The sequence below is a fragment of the Hyperolius riggenbachi genome, chromosome 11 (assembly GCF_040937935.1).
Source record: "Hyperolius riggenbachi isolate aHypRig1 chromosome 11, aHypRig1.pri, whole genome shotgun sequence".
Taxonomy (NCBI): domain Eukaryota; kingdom Metazoa; phylum Chordata; class Amphibia; order Anura; family Hyperoliidae; genus Hyperolius; species Hyperolius riggenbachi.
Genome location: NC_090656.1, coordinates 176,073,756 through 176,089,142, shown reverse-complemented (window position 1 = coordinate 176,089,142; position 15,387 = coordinate 176,073,756). Strand labels below are relative to the sequence as shown.

Genomic DNA, 15,387 nt, shown 5'->3' with positions numbered 1-15,387 from the left:
TTTAAACGTTTTTTTCTACTCTGGCTCCTCTGTACTCCAAGCTTTGCTGAAATCTTTATTCCACCCTCGGTGGAGGGGTGCTACCCTGTTTCTTATCTACAGAGAGCGACATCTTAAAAACCTGAGTGGGGTCAGGTTCTAATACTCCCCACCTGCACTTGAAGTGCTTGCATATGGGTAACCGATGTTTGTGAGTATATTTAAGATTTTTTTGCTTTAAACCACAACCAACTTAACAATACTACACCATATTGGGCTCTCGATTTCTCTTTGTTCTTCCAAGCATATAGGTGAATAAAAGTGACATTTGATGAAATCAGCTTAGGCCAGGGTGCCCAAGGGCCATATCGCCGTTCTTGAGTGCTAGGGGACCGAATAGCTAAATTAAAACTAAATTTTTGCTGATTGCTGTTAGGTACACTATGCTTGTGACATTTTGTCAAATTAAACATTACCACGGGAAATAACCCATATACCGTGTGCAGTATGTCTCTTTCCGTATGCAGTCATAGTGCTACTGGCACAGTGGCAGCTGCTAATCAGTGGCTGCTCCTGCTACAGGGGTGGCTGATAAGCTACAGGCAAGCAATGGGGGAGGGGGGGGGCAGAGTGGCAATACAAGGTGACCCCTGCATGCGGCACCACAGCTACGGCCTGCAGACCACATGAAATTTACAACTGTAGAGAGCTTTGGGGGCCACCAGAAAAGTCTTGGCAAGCCACATTTGGCCTACAGGCTGGACTTTGTCCATGGGCTGGGCTCATCAAAGACCTCCACTTGTAGAAAGTCAACAACAAAAACAAAGTAAATGGTTGAAACGTGTTATCAGTGGGACAAAATGGCAACTTCGAGAAGTTGTAGCTAAACATGGTCACTGAGCACTACCATAACCACTCTCAGCAAACAGTCTTTGCCATGTTATGGAATTTTAAGGTTGGGTTGGACATCTTCGTTAAGCAGATTTCATGACGACATAAACAGTGCAGGAGAGCTTTAGAGTGCACATCCTCCATCAGGTCTGACCAGCAGGTTGCCCATGTGTATGTTATGGTTGGGACTTCTTTTACCATGGCATAGCTTGGCCCTTCCGGTTTAGAAACATTCCATTATGTTTTTCAGTAAGGGTGTCAAACACTTTCATCATAGTACCCACACTTTCTTCAGTCTTCAGGGGAGCCTGTGGGGCAGGTAAGAACAAAGTAGGTTTGGAAATGAATGAGCAATTATGCAAATAAATGTTCTATTATATCATTTACATACTCTGTTTAAATTTCCTTCCATTTATTTTTAATATTTGCAACTTAGACATGCAAAAGAAAAGCAACAGGATGTAGATTAATGTCCAGCAGGGGCATAATTACACACCATAGGTTCCCATTCCCTAAGTTCCATCCATTAAATGGTCAAGCCAGTAAGGAAAATATATCCCCTCCGGCAGTGGCATAACTACAAATCACAGGGCCTCCCAGTAAAACTTTGATAGGGCCCTCAGTGTTCACACCCTTTCCCTTGCCTGCCCCTGATGACCTTCACAACATCAGGGGCACATCTTTCAAGGGTCATAATGCAAGTGTGGCCATCATACTCTTCACACCCATAAAAAGTGTAGCCACAAAAACACATGATCTGAAGGACGGACTCCTTTATCTGAGGGAGTGAAGTAGTGTTTTGGGCCCCTTACAGTTCTGGGCCACCTTGTGGTCGCAGGGGCTGCTACCTTGCAGTTACGCTCCTGCCTCAGGGATATTGCTGGGCGGTGCAAAACATTTTGGCATCTGCAGTGGAGGTTTGAGTGCCACCATAGACTACAGTACTATATGTGGCTATAGCGGGCCTAGTGAATTTGCGGAGGGGATTGCGGCACAGATAGCGGCGGTGGGAGTATTTTACTGGGTGCAAGTGTTAACCATAGGTGGGGGGGTTAGTGCCAAGAGCAGGTCAGGGTAATTAGTATTAGGCATAGATAGTGGTAGGTTAGTTAGTAGGTGGAGAGAGGATTAGTGTGAGAGGAAGGTTAGGAAAATCCATAGTAGTAAATTGGTAAAATTACCGATATTCTACTATCGGCACTAGTCAGCACCCAATAGTACAGTACATATGTCCAAATCTCTGGTTGCCCTTTTTTGTAGACGCATTGCTGGGACCCCAAAAGATCCATAGCTCTCCGTTAAGCAAGCATGCAATCCTAGGTTACTTGCAGCAAGCACTGTGTCACTCATACTATACGCATCACTGTACCATAGACAGATTCCAGTGCATGTGCAGATATTACCAACACACAGATATAAATAAGATGCCAATGACAATTTCATTTCCTGCGTCATTGGAAATTTGCATGTTAAGAGAACGTTTTGTTCTTCACTAATGGAGACATGAAAGGGAGTGGACAGAAATCATCATAAATGCAAGGCAAGTTGGCCACGGAGATGGGGATGGCCAATGCCCTGGACAAATTTTAGAAGAAAAAATCCAACATGGCTGCAATTCAGAGGAGGGTAGAGCACTAACCTGACTAAGTTACAGACGATTAGGTAAGTAATTGACCTTAACACCCCTCACCCCCAATCCTGCATCATTTGACAAAGCCTTGCATGACAAGCTCTTTCTTTTATACTGGAGGTACACTTTAATGTCAAGTGGTACTGCCCATTCAGACCTAGAAACATTTTTACCCACCTCTGGGCCACCCATGTCTGTCTGAACCCAGCCAGGAGCAATCGCCACAGCAGTGATCCCGTCTGTCTTGAAAGTCTCAGCTACACAACATGTTATCATGTTCAGTGCTGCCTGTTGGAATAATAGGATTTATAATGAAAAATATAAATAAACTGTATATATTCACTAGACTGAAAACTGAAAATAGTACTTTTCAGAGCACTGCTTATTTTGTCCAAACTTTGTTTTTTTACTGTCTTTATGTTTTTTACTGAAGACATGATTTAGACTGGAGAAGCGAGACACCTGTGGAACGCATGAGAGACCTTGTGGAGGGCAGCAGACTAGCGAACTCAGGGCCGGATTTACCATAAGGCACTGTAGGCAAGTGCCTACAGGTGCCTGATGATAGAAAGGCGTCTCACTCTGCTCATCGAGTGCCTCTCTACCTCTTTCCCTATGCAGAGTCCTGATGAGAGTGTAAATGAGAGGTTACTCACCCAGCTCTTGGCATTCCACTGACGTGATCTTCCTTCAGTCAGGTGCAACTTATTATTGAGTGTACCTCTGACTACCTAAAACTAAGGGACACCTGTAGCTACCTATGAAGGGCAAAGAAAGAAAGGGAGAAGTGACAGCTAGTACAGCCAGACCCCTTAGTGTGTGGTTTAATGGGGGTATGTCGGTTCCTGGAGGGCAAAGTCTATGTTGCCAAGACATCTGTGCCTGCAGGCTGCTGTGATGTAAATCCAGGCCTGAGCGAACTACAAGTTCCGCGTATAGCCTGCAGTTTAGACGTTAAAACGTTAGAGCTGGTTGGACTTACCCACATCCAGTTTGTATGATTTATTATAGTTTATCAGTGTTCATGACAGTTGAGTTTACCATATTTTTCGGGACTATAAGATTTTTAGTGTGTGTGTGTTGGGGGGGTGGGGGGCTCAGGTAGTGCGAAATTACCTGTTGCATGTGGGGAATCGGTAGAAGCATTGTCATAATTAAGAAGTTAATGCTGGCTGATTAAATTACCTCCAACAGGCTTGAGCAGCAATTCTGCACTTATAGGGATGAGAATGCCATTGCTGTCTGTGTAATGTAATTCCACACTGTTGTACAGAGTCCAGCTGATGGCTTTTGAACAGGCAGCGTCCCCATTGCTGTGCAGTCACTCAGATGCCAACTGCTAGCTTCCCTGCGCTAGAGGCTCATATGCTTCAGCGGGCGGGACCAAAAAGCAGAGCTCCAATCCAATCGTCATCCAGTGGGGAGTCGCCAGCCAGTCACCGGAAATGGCATTCACTTGCTCCCTCCAATGATAACCCCCTATAGCTGTAGATGCTGCGATTGGCGCAGATAGTCCGGCGGGAGGAATGAAGGTACTGCTCTTGGACCAATCACAGAGTAAAAAATACGGTACTTAATACTGTTGGATGGCCGTAGGCCTTATCACAACTAGCAGCTTTTACAACTGTGAGCATACAAAATCTAACACTGTATACCATTGTTTAATAAACTTGTGATTTTTTTTTTTTACAATATATAGTTATGGTTCTCGGTATCATCGATATCCAAAACCACTAGTTCTTTTTGTGGTTGCTGCATTGTTAGAGTGTTGTACTATCATTCCTGGATCCATTCTAAGCACTGCTGGTTACAATGTAAAGCTTGTCTGTTTCACTAGTTATTGTTGTGCATTATTTTATTTGTAATGTAGTTTATAAACATGAATATTCGTAAACAAAATAATCACTTTTACTTACCTTGCTGCAGCGGTATTCAAATAGAGCATTTGCAGAGTATTCTAATGGGACTCTCTCTATAGAACCAGCTCCACTGGATATATTAATGACAGCAGCCTTGCTACAGCTCATTTTTTCATTAGGATTTTCTTTTGCAGCTTTCTTCAACAAAGGAGTGAATGCCTAAAGGTAGAATGACTAGATAACATTATTCTAAGCAATACCCGACTCTCAATGCTGTAGCTGCTAATATGTACCATATATACTCTAATACAAGCCGACCTTGTGTATAAGCCGACTCCAATTTTTAACCCTCTTAAGCTGGAATTTACTATTGACACAAGTATAAGTCTACCCAGCAAAGTTAATAGTTGCACTTGGGGCCCAGGAGGGGTTGATGACTGCACTGCATACAGTATTGCAGCCATTAATCCCTCCTGTCCCTTAAGTGCAGCTAATACCTCCTCCAAGCCCCCAAGTGCTGCAATTACTCACTCCCTTTTTTGAAGCCCAGTATTCCCCCCTCCCCCCCTTCCTTGTTAATTGTTGCAGCCAGGACTTTCTTGGCATTTCCTTTCCTCAAAGTATCACTTACCACTAGATAAATTGCTGCAAATGGGAATGTCAGATAGTACACACATTACTCAGTGTGCTCAGTGTTGCCCGTGACTCATGTATAAGTCGACCCCTATATTTTTATGAAGTGAATCAGACCTAAATTCCTAGACTTGTACTCTAGTATATACAGTAGGTAAATCTGTAGAAATGATATTAGTAAGATGCTATGCACAGTAAATGGCTCAGTCAAGCAATAACTGATATATCAGCCCTGGGTGGCTTCTCATGCAACTTAAAGTAGAACTTTACAAAATGTAATCATTAAAAGTGCTTAATTTTTACAATAATTATTTATAAATGATTTAGTTAGTGTTTATCCATTGTAAAATCTTGCCTCTCCCAGATATACTTAAATGAGCTGGGAGACCAAAAACCATATCCTTAATGGTGTGCCACTACACCAATAATTATCATGCATCAATACAAGGATATACACATAAATGAATTATTTAAGGAAACCAAAACGTTTTTTGAAGATGTGCTTAATTTAATATATCAAAAGTGCAAAAGTAGTTCACAACTCTTCATAAAGAATCATCTTTAAATAAACATCCCATGTTGGACACTAAAGTGCAGAAGTCATATGAAAATGATCGATGGTTTGTGTGAAGAGGAACTCCGGTGAAAATAATAAAATAAAAAAGTGCTTCATTTTTACAATAATTATGTATAAATGATTTAGTCAGTGTTTGCCCATTGTAAAATATTTTTAATCCCTGATTTACATTCTGACATTTATCACATGTGACATTTTAACTGCTGGCAGGTGATGTTGCTGCTGCTTGCTTTTTTGGCAGTTGGAAACAGCTGTAAACAGCCATTTCCCACAATGTAACAAGGTTCACAGAAAGGAAACTGCCAGGACCATGGTCCTGGGAGTTTCTTGTGGTAAAGCAGGGGTGCCCACACTTTTCGGCTCGCGAGCTACTTTAAAATTCGCAGAGGCCAGGAGATCTACCGGTGTTTCAAATGCACCTCAAATGCGCATTTAAGATCTCGAGAGCCACATACAATGGCAAGGAGGGCTTATTAGACCCACAGGCCTTGGGTTTGACACCTGTGGCTTAGAGCAGAGTTCCCCAACCCTGTCCACAAGGCCCACCAACAGTGCATGTGTTGTGGAAATCCATAAAGGTCGTTAATCAGCTCTGCTGAGACACTAATTACCTCACCTGAGCATGTTTGTGGTTTTCTGCAAAACATGTACTGTTGGTGGGCTTTGAGGACAGGGTTAGGGAACTGTGGCTTAGAGGAATCATGGTCAGTCCAAGATGTGCCACTAGAGGGAGATGCAATACCACTGCATGCATGGATGATTCTATGCTGCATATGTACTTACATCACTGGAAAAATACTACAGTCCTTTAAAGAAAAAAACATGACACAAAATCTGGAACAAATAACTGATTTAAGAACATTTTGTCATGTGCACACATTTAACTCTAAAAGCCCTAGCAAGCATTTTGCCATGAAAGGCTTCAAGATCTTTAAAAGAGTGATCATTGAAAATAAATAAAGGAGTTAAAGGGAGTCTGAAGTGAGTGCCAGTCCCCGCATTCCCCTGCAGGCTCCCACGTTCGGTCATAGACTGCTCTTTTCCGGGTTGGGCTGGCTTCGGCAGTCTTCGGAAGCACTCAGGCTTCCGAAGACAGGCTGTCCCGTACTGCGCACGCATGAAACGCATTCTTGAGCACTAGCCCATGCGAAGTACAGAGCCGCCGGTCTTAGGGAGCCCGTGTGCTTCCGTAGGCTGACAAAATTTCCCGCGGCGGGAGATTCAAATTGAAGAGCCTGCAGGGGAACAAGGAGACTGTGAGGAGAATAGGAAAGCTCTATAGGACCCAGAGCCTTCCCTCTCCTTTGTCTCTTGGTCAAATCTGCCCATCATCACTAGATGTATGGCTACCTTAAGACCAGGGTTGTGGAGTCGGTACAAAAATCATCTGACTCCAACTCAGACTCCTCAGTTTATGAAACCACCGACTCCAGGTACTCAAAATTGCTCCGTCTCCTCGACTCTGACTACTTAGTCTAATTTTTACAAAGGCTATGGATTTAGTTCAAAAATCATCTGACTTCAACTCCTCAGTTTATTGAAACCTGTTGACTCTACAGGTACCCAAAATTGCTCCAACACCGTCCCTTGGACTCCAACTCCACAGCCCTGCTTAAGACCAGAGCCACCCTTCTCCTATTTTGTGTTGTGATTGCTGTGATTGGCTCCAAGCAATCACATGGTCAAGAGCCAATGAAATGGCTCCTGACTGAGATCCGGAAGCCCTGTTGTCAGTGTGACAGCAGAGCGAACTGGTGCAGCAATGTAAACAAGGGCGGGGATTTTGCAGGGGGGGATTTGGAGGGGAAAGGACCATAGTTCAGCCGTGGGATAGCGGCGTTTTAGTAGGGGCACACATGCCCCTGCTATATATAAGCAAAAAAGCCATTTTTATTATGGCTTCAGACTCTCTTTAAAGAGAATCTGTATTGTTAAAATCGCTCAAAAGTAAACATACCAGTGCGTTAGGGGACATCTCCTATTACCCTCTGTCACAATTTCGCCGCTCCTCGCCGCATTAAAAGTGGTTAAAAACAGTTTTTAAAAGTTTGTTTGTAAACAAACAAAATGGCCACCAAAACAGGAAGTAGGTTGATGTACAGTATGTCCACACATAGAAAATACATCCATACACAAGCAGGCTGTATACACCCTTCCTTTTGAATCTCAAGAGATCATTTGTGTGTTTCTTTCCCCCATGCACTGAAGTTTCAGGCTGCTCTTTTCTTCCTGCAAACAGCTTTGCCCTTGTTTGTAATTCCTCAGTATGTGAAAGCCCAGCCAGCTCAGAGGACGATTTATCCAGCTTGTAAAAGATAAGAGAGAGAAGAGAGAAGCTGCTCTAATCCTAAATAACACACAGGCAGTGTGCATAAAGGGGAGTTCATAGCAGAACCACAACACTGAAGAACTTGGCAGCCTTCCAGACACAGGCCGACAAGTCTGACAGGGGAAAGATACATTGATTTATTACAGAGACTGTGTTAGTAGAAAGTGCTGCAGTTAGCCAGAACACATTAGAATAGCTTTTGGAACGTGTAGGATGATAAAAAACAGGATGCAATTTTTGTTATGGAGTCTCTTTAAGGAAAGGATCAATAATGTGATCGTTCAGGACTGATTATGCCCATCAGCTTTTCTGATTTCATACAATACAATGAATAATCTGATCGAAAATATGTTTGTTGACTAAAAATTGTACCTTTAATTGGCACCGTAAGATCTTGAAATTTCCCCATGCAAAAGCTTTTTTTAACATTGAAAGAAATTTACAAAATGATACTGTGTGTTTTAAACTCACTGAACTGTAAAATTATGGAAATGACCAGTAGAACAGTCTCTTTGTGACATTTGGCCATTTAAAGTACATTCTTTCACTGTCTTCTACTCCAGTACTAGCTCCTCTCCAAGCTCCTCCCCAAGCACACATATGGGGACAGATGAGCACAAGGGGATAGAGGAGCATGCTGGAGTCAGATCGTAGGACATGGGGGGGGGGGGGGGGGGGGACAAATGAGCACACAGGATGGAGGACACAGGGGACAAATGAGGACACGGGGGACAGAGGAGGACACAGGGGCACAAAAGGTTCAAATGGATGATACAAGGGGGACATAATACTACAGGGAGAAGGTCCATAAGTTGCCCCTGCACCACTGATGCACCAGGTTTAGTATAGATTTCGTTATTCTTGTTTTGTCCTCTAAATCTAGCTGTGTCTTATGGTCAGGAGCATCTTATGGTCCGAAAAATATCTCAATTAAATTTCCAAAAACATAACTGTAATCGTAATTGAGAAATTTTATGCAAAATACAGCACATTACAGTCATCACTAGTCCCCCCCCATACATTTCATAATTTCCAGGCACCATCTCGCCCTTATGCTTTGGTTCAAATAAAATATTTTTGTGCTAGACTCCTGGAGAGTATAAAAGTATATAGTAACGTCTACTTGAAAGCTCATATTCTTCCCTGGACAGATGACTGCACAGTGCAGGTAGATGTGGACACTGATCTTGTGATTCCATATAGGTGAATAAGTGGAGTTAAAACATTTTTGTATTGATATATTTTGACTCAATTGAGTTTTATATTTTTGAGGGAGGTGGGTCCACCTGAACATCCCCCTCTTTTAGACGGTTTTTAAACGTTTTTTTCTACTCTGGCTCCTCTGTACTCCAAGCTTTGCTGAAATCTTTATTCCACCCTCGGTGGAGGGGTGCTACCCCGTTTCTTATCTACAGAGAGCGACATCTTAAAAACCTGAGTGGGGTCAGGTTCTAATACTCCCCACCTGCACTTGAAGTGCTTGCATATGGGTAACCGATGTTTGTGAGTATATTTAAGATTTTTTTGCTTTAAACCACAACCAACTTAACAATACTACACCATATTGGGCTCTCGATTTCTCTTTGTTCTTCCAAGCATATAGGTGAATAAAAACAGAGTGACATTTGATGAAATCAGCTTAGGCCAGGGTGCCCAAGGGCCATATCGCCGTTCTTGAGTGCTAGGGGACCGAATAGCTAAATTGAAACTACATTTTTGCTGATTGCTGTTAGGTACACTATGCTTGTGACATTTTGTCAAATTAAACATTACCACGGGAAATAACCCATATACCGTGTGCAGTATGTCTCTTTCCGTATGCAGTCATAGTGCTACTGGCACAGTGGCAGCTGCTAATCAGTGGCTGCTCCTGCTACAGGGGTGGCTGATAAGCTACAGGCAAGCAATGTGGGGGGGGCAGAGTGGCAATACAAGGTGACCCCTGCATGCGGCACCACAGCTACGGCCTGCAGACCACATGAAATTTACAACTGTAGAGAGCTTTGGGGGCCACCAGAAAAGTCTTGGCAAGCCACATTTGGCCTACAGGCTGGACTTTGTCCATGGGCTGGGCTCATCAAAGACCTCCACTTGTAGAAAGTCAACAATAAAACAAAAACAAAGTAAATGGTTGAAACGTGTTATCAGTGGGACAAAATGGCAACTTCGAGAAGTTGTAGCTAAACATGGTCACTGAGCCCTACCATAACCACTCTCAGCAAACAGTCTTTGCCATGTTATGGAATTTTAAGGTTGGGTTGGACATCTTCGTTAAGCAGATTTCATGACGACATAAACAGTGCAGGAGAGCTTTAGAGTGCACATCCTCCATCATGTCTGACCAGCAGGTTGCCCATGTGTATGTTATGGTTGGGACTTCTTTTACCATGGCATAGCTTGGCCCTTCCGGTTTAGAAACATTCCATTATGTTTTTCAGTAAGGGTGTCAAACACTTTCATCATAGTACCCACACTTTCTTCAGTCTTCAGGGGAGCCTGTGGGGCAGGTAAGAACAAAGTAGGTTTGGAAATGAATGAGCAATTATGCAAATAAATGTTCTATTATATCATTTACATACTCTGTTTAAATTTCCTTCCATTTATTTTTAATATTTGCAACTTAGACATGCAAAAGAAAAGCAACAGGATGTAGATTAATGTCCAGCAGGGGCCTAATTACACACCATAGGTTCCCATTCCCTAAGTTCCATCCATTAAATGGTCAAGCCAGTAAGGAAAATATATCCCCTCCGGCAGGGGCATAACTACAAATCACAGGGCCTCCCAGTAAAACTTTGATAGGGCCCTCAGTGTTCACACCCTTTCCCTTGCCTGCCCCTGATGACCTTCACAACATCAGGGGCACATCTTTCAAGGGGCATAATGCAAGTGTGGCCATCATACTCTTCACACCCATAAAAAGTGTAGCCACAAAAACACATGATCTGAAGGACGGACTCCTTTATCTGAGGGAGTGAAGTAGTGTTTTGGGCCCCCTTACAGTTCTGGGCCACCTTGTGGTCGCAGGGGCTGCTACCTTGCAGTTACGCTCCTGCCTCAGGGATATTGCTGGGCGGTGCAAAACATTTTGGCATCTGCAGTGAAGGTTTGAGTGCCACCATAGACTACAGTACTATATGTGGCTATAGCGGGCCTAGTGAATTTGCGGAGGGGATTGCGGCACAGATAGCGGCGGTGGGAGTATTTTACTGGGTGCAAGTGTTAACCATAGGTGGGGGGGTTAGTGCCAAGAGCAGGTCAGGGTAATTAGTATTAGGCATAGATAGTGGTAGGTTAGTTAGTAGGTGGAGAGAGGATTAGTGTGAGAGGAAGGTTAGGAAAATCCATAGTAGTAAATTGGTAAAATTACCGATATTCTACTATCGGCACTAGTCAGCACCCAATAGTACAGTACATATGTCTAAATCTCTGGTTGCCCTTTTTTGTAGACGCATTGCTGGGACCCCAAAAGATCCATAGCTCTCCGTTAAGCAAGCATGCAATCCTAGGTTACTTGCAGCAAGCACTGTGTCACTCATACTATACGCATCACTGTACCATAGACAGATTCCAGTGCATGTGCAGGTATTACCAACACACAGATATAAATAAGATGCCAATGACAATTTCATTTCCTGCGTCATTGGAAATTTGCATGTTAAGAGAACGTTTTGTTCTTCACTAATGGAGACATGAAAGGGAGTGGACAGAAATCATCATAAATGCAAGGCAAGTTGGCCACGGAGATGGGGATGGCCAATGCCCTGGACAAATTTTAGAAGAAAAAATCCAACATGGCTGCAATTCAGAGGAGGGTAGAGCACTAACCTGACTAAGTTACAGACGATTAGGTAAGTAATTGACCTTAACACCCCCCACCCCCCAATCCTGCATCATTAAGCCAAAGCCTTGCATGACAAGCTCTATCTTTTATACTGGAGGTACTCTTTAATGTCAAGTGGTACTGCCCATTCAGACCTAGAAAACATTTTTACCCACCTCTGGGCCACCCATGTCTGTCTGAACCCAGCCAGGAGCAATCGCCACAGCAGTGATCCCATCTGTCTTGAAAGTCTCAGCTACACAACATGTTATCATGTTCAGTGCTGCCTGTTGGAATAATAGGATTTATAATGAAAAATATAAATAAACTGTATATATTCACTAGACTGAAAACTGAAAATAGTACTTTTCAGAGCACTGCTTATTTTGTCCAAACTTTGTTTTTTTACTGTCTTTATGTTTTTTACTGAACACATGATTTAGACTGGAGAAGCGAGACACCTGTGGAACGCATGAGAGACCTTGTGGAGGGCAGCAGACTAGCGAACTCAGGGCCGGATTTACCATAAGGCACTGTAGGCAAGTGCCTACAGGTGCCTGATGATAGAAAGGCGTCTCACTCTGCTCATCGAGTGCCTCTCTACCTCTTTCCCTATGCAGAGTTCTGATGAGAGTGTAAATGAGAGGTTACTCACCCAGCTCTTGGCATTCCACTGACGTGATCTTCCTTCAGTCAGGTGCAACTTATTATTGAGGGTACCTCTGACTACCTAAAACTAAGGGACACCTGTAGCTACCTATGAAGGGCAAAGAAAGAAAGGGAGAAGTGACAGCTAGTACAGCCAGACCCCTTAGTGTGTGGTTTAATGGGGGTATGTCGGTTCCTGGAGGGCAAAGTCTATGTTGCCAAGACATCTGTGCCTGCAGGCTGCTGTGATGTAAATCCAGGCCTGAGCGAACTACAAGTTCCGCGTATAGCCTGCAGTTTAGACGTTAAAACGTTAGAGCTGGTTGGACTTACCCACATCCAGTTTGTATGATTTATTATAGTTTATCAGTGTTCATGACAGTTGAGTTTACCATATTTTTCGGGACTATAAGATTTTTAGTGTGTGTTGGGGGGGGGGGGGGGGGGGCTCAGGTAGTGCGAAATTACCTGTTGCATGTGGGGAATCGGTAGAAGCATTGTCATAATTAAGAAGTTAATGCTGGCTGATTAAATTACCTCCAACAGGCTTGAGCAGCAATTCTGCACTTATAGGGATGAGAATGCCATTGCTGTCTGTGTAATGTAATGCCACACTGTTGTACAGAGTCCAGCTGATGGCTTTTGAACAGGCAGCGTCCCCATTGCTGTGCAGTCACTCAGATGCCAACTGCTAGCTTCCTTGCGCTAGAGGCTCATATGCTTCAGCGGGCGGGACCAAAAAGCAGAGCTCCAATCCAATCGTCATCCAGTGGGGAGTCGCCAGCCAGTCACCGGAAATGGCATTCACTTGCTCCCTCCAATGATATCCCCCTATAGCTGTAGATGCTGCGATCGGCGCAGATAGTCCGGCGGGAGGAATGAAGGTACCGCTCTTGGACCAATCACATAGTAAAAAATACGGTACTTAATACTGTTGGATGGCCGTAGGCCTTATCACAACTAGCAGCTTTTACAACTGTGAGCTTACAAAATCTAACACTGTATACCATTGTTTAATAAACTTGTGATTTTTTATTTTTTTTTTACAATATATAGTTATGGTTCTCGGTATCATCGATATCCAAAACCACTAGTTCTTTTTGTGGTTGTTGCATTGTTAGAGTGTTGTACTATCATTCCTGGATCCATTCTAAGCACTGCTGGTTACAATGTAAACCTTGTCTGTTTCACTAGTTATTGTTGTGCATTATTTTATTTGTAATGTATTTTATAAACCTGAATATTCGTAAACAAAATAATCACTTTTACTTACCTTGCTGCAGCGGTATTCAAATAGAGCATTTGCAGAGTATTCTAATGGGACTCTCTCTATAGAACCAGCTCCACTGGATATATTAATGACAGCAGCCTTGCTACAGCTCATTTTTTCATTAGGATTTTCTTTTGCAGCTTTCTTCAACAAAGGAGTGAATGCCTAAAGGTAGAATGACTAGATAACATTATTCTAAGCAATACCCGACTCTCAATGCTGTAGCTGCTAATATGTACCATATATACTCTAATACAAATCGACCTTGTGTATAAGCTGACTCCAATTTTTAACCCTCTTAAGCTGGAATTTACTATTGACACAAGTATAAGTCTACCCAGCAAAGTTAATAGTTGCACTTGGGGCCCAGGAGGGGTTGATGACTGCACTGCATACAGTATTGCAGCCATTAATCCCTCCTGTCCCTTAAGTGCAGCTAATACCTCCTCCAAGCCCCCAAGTGCTGCAATTACTCACTCCCTTTTTTGAAGCCCAGTATTCCCCCCTCCCCCCCTTCCTTGTTAATTGTTGCAGCCAGGACTTTCTTGGCATTTCCTTTCCTCAAAGTATCACTTACCACTAGATAAATTGCTGCAAATGGGAATGTCACTGATAGTACACACATTACTCAGTGTGCTCAGTGTTGCCCGTGACTCATGTATAAGTCGACCCCTATATTTTTATGAAGTGAATCAGACCTAAATTCCTAGACTTGTACTCTAGTATATACAGTAGGTAAATCCGTAGAAATGATATTAGTAAGATGCTATGCACAGTAAATGGCTCAGTCAAGCAATAACTGATATATCAGCCCCGGGTGGCTTCTCATGCAACTTAAAGTAGAACTTTACAAAATGTAATCATTAAAAGTGCTTAATTTTTACAATAATTATTTATAAATGATTTAGTTAGTGTTTATCCATTGTAAAATCTTGCCTCTCCCAGATATACTTAAATGAGCTGGGAGACCAAAAACCATATCCTTAATGGTGTGCCACTACAGCAATAATTATCATCCATCAATACAAGTATATACGCATAAATGAATTATTTAAGGAAACCAAAACGTTTTTTGAAGATGTGCTTAATTTAATATATCAAAAGTGCAAAAGTAGTTCACAACTCTTCATAAAGAATCATCTTTAAATAAACATCCCATGTTGGACACTAAAGTGCAGAAATCACATGAAAATGATCGATGGTTTGTGTGAAGAGGAACTCCGGTGAAAATAATGAAATAAAAAAGTGCTTCATTTTTACAATAATTATGTATAAATGATTTAGTCAGTGTTTGCCCATTGTAAAATATTTTTAATCCCTGATTTACATTCTGACATTTATCACATGTGACATTTTAACTGCTGGCAGGTGATGTTGCTGCTGCTTGCTTTTTTGGCAGTTGGAAACAGCTGTAAACAGCCATTTCCCACAATGCAACAAGGTTCACAGAAAGGAAACTGCCAGGACCATGGTCCTTGGAGTTTCTTGTGGTAGAGGTTTCATCACAATATCAGCCACACAGAGCTCTCTGATGATCCGTTTGTGAAAAGGAATAGATTTCTCATGTAAAAGGGGGCATCAGCTACTGATTAAGGATGAAGTTCAATTCTTGGTCCCAGTTTCTCTTTAAGGCAACAACAATGACTTATTTTGGGTAGACCCTTCTTCAGGCCTTCACAAATAATCATATACATCTGGACTGTACTAATGACATCTGGAGAACAGTAAAGCCAGTAATCACCACTTTA

The 15,387-nt window shown here is 42.6% G+C and overlaps 2 protein-coding genes across 7 annotated transcripts in view; both read right to left on the bottom strand.

Annotated features, from left to right (window-relative positions):
* Positions 1-806: 806 nt before the first annotated feature.
* On the bottom strand, positions 807-4,574 carry LOC137539187 (C-signal-like). The gene is made up of 3 exons (XM_068261704.1): positions 4,417-4,574; positions 2,678-2,788; positions 807-1,178 (listed from the first exon to the last, which is right to left on the bottom strand). The coding sequence occupies exons 1-3, from the start codon at positions 4,525-4,527 to the stop codon at positions 1,065-1,067; spliced, it is 336 nt and encodes a 111-aa protein (XP_068117805.1). The 5' UTR covers positions 4,528-4,574; the 3' UTR covers positions 807-1,064.
* Positions 4,575-8,849: 4,275 nt separating this feature from the next.
* LOC137539050 (C-signal-like) overlaps positions 8,850-15,387 on the bottom strand; it is a 43,527-nt gene continuing 36,989 nt past the window's right edge. For all 6 annotated transcript variants that reach the window (XM_068261517.1, XM_068261516.1, XM_068261518.1 and 3 more), the window contains 3 exons: positions 13,643-13,804; positions 11,898-12,008; positions 8,850-10,394 (listed from right to left, as the gene is read on the bottom strand). In XM_068261517.1, coding sequence (XP_068117618.1) covers positions 10,281-10,394; positions 11,898-12,008; positions 13,643-13,804 — 387 coding nt within the window. In that variant the 3' untranslated portion in view covers positions 8,850-10,280. The remainder of the gene's footprint in view (positions 10,395-11,897; positions 12,009-13,642; positions 13,805-15,387) is intronic.

What these genes read in the sequence shown, in the direction of transcription:
- LOC137539187 (XM_068261704.1), bottom strand. Translation starts at nt 4,527, where the DNA reads ATGAGCTGTAGCAAGGCTGCTGTCATTAATATATCCAGTGGAGCTGGT. An exon ending in TTGAATACCGCTGCAGCAAG is followed by an intron (nt 2,789 to 4,416) that starts GTAAGTAAAAGT and finishes TTATTCCAACAG; the next exon opens with GCAGCACTGAACATGATAAC. An exon ending in CAGACATGGGTGGCCCAGAG is followed by an intron (nt 1,179 to 2,677) that starts GTGGGTAAAAAT and finishes CCTGCCCCACAG; the next exon opens with GCTCCCCTGAAGACTGAAGA.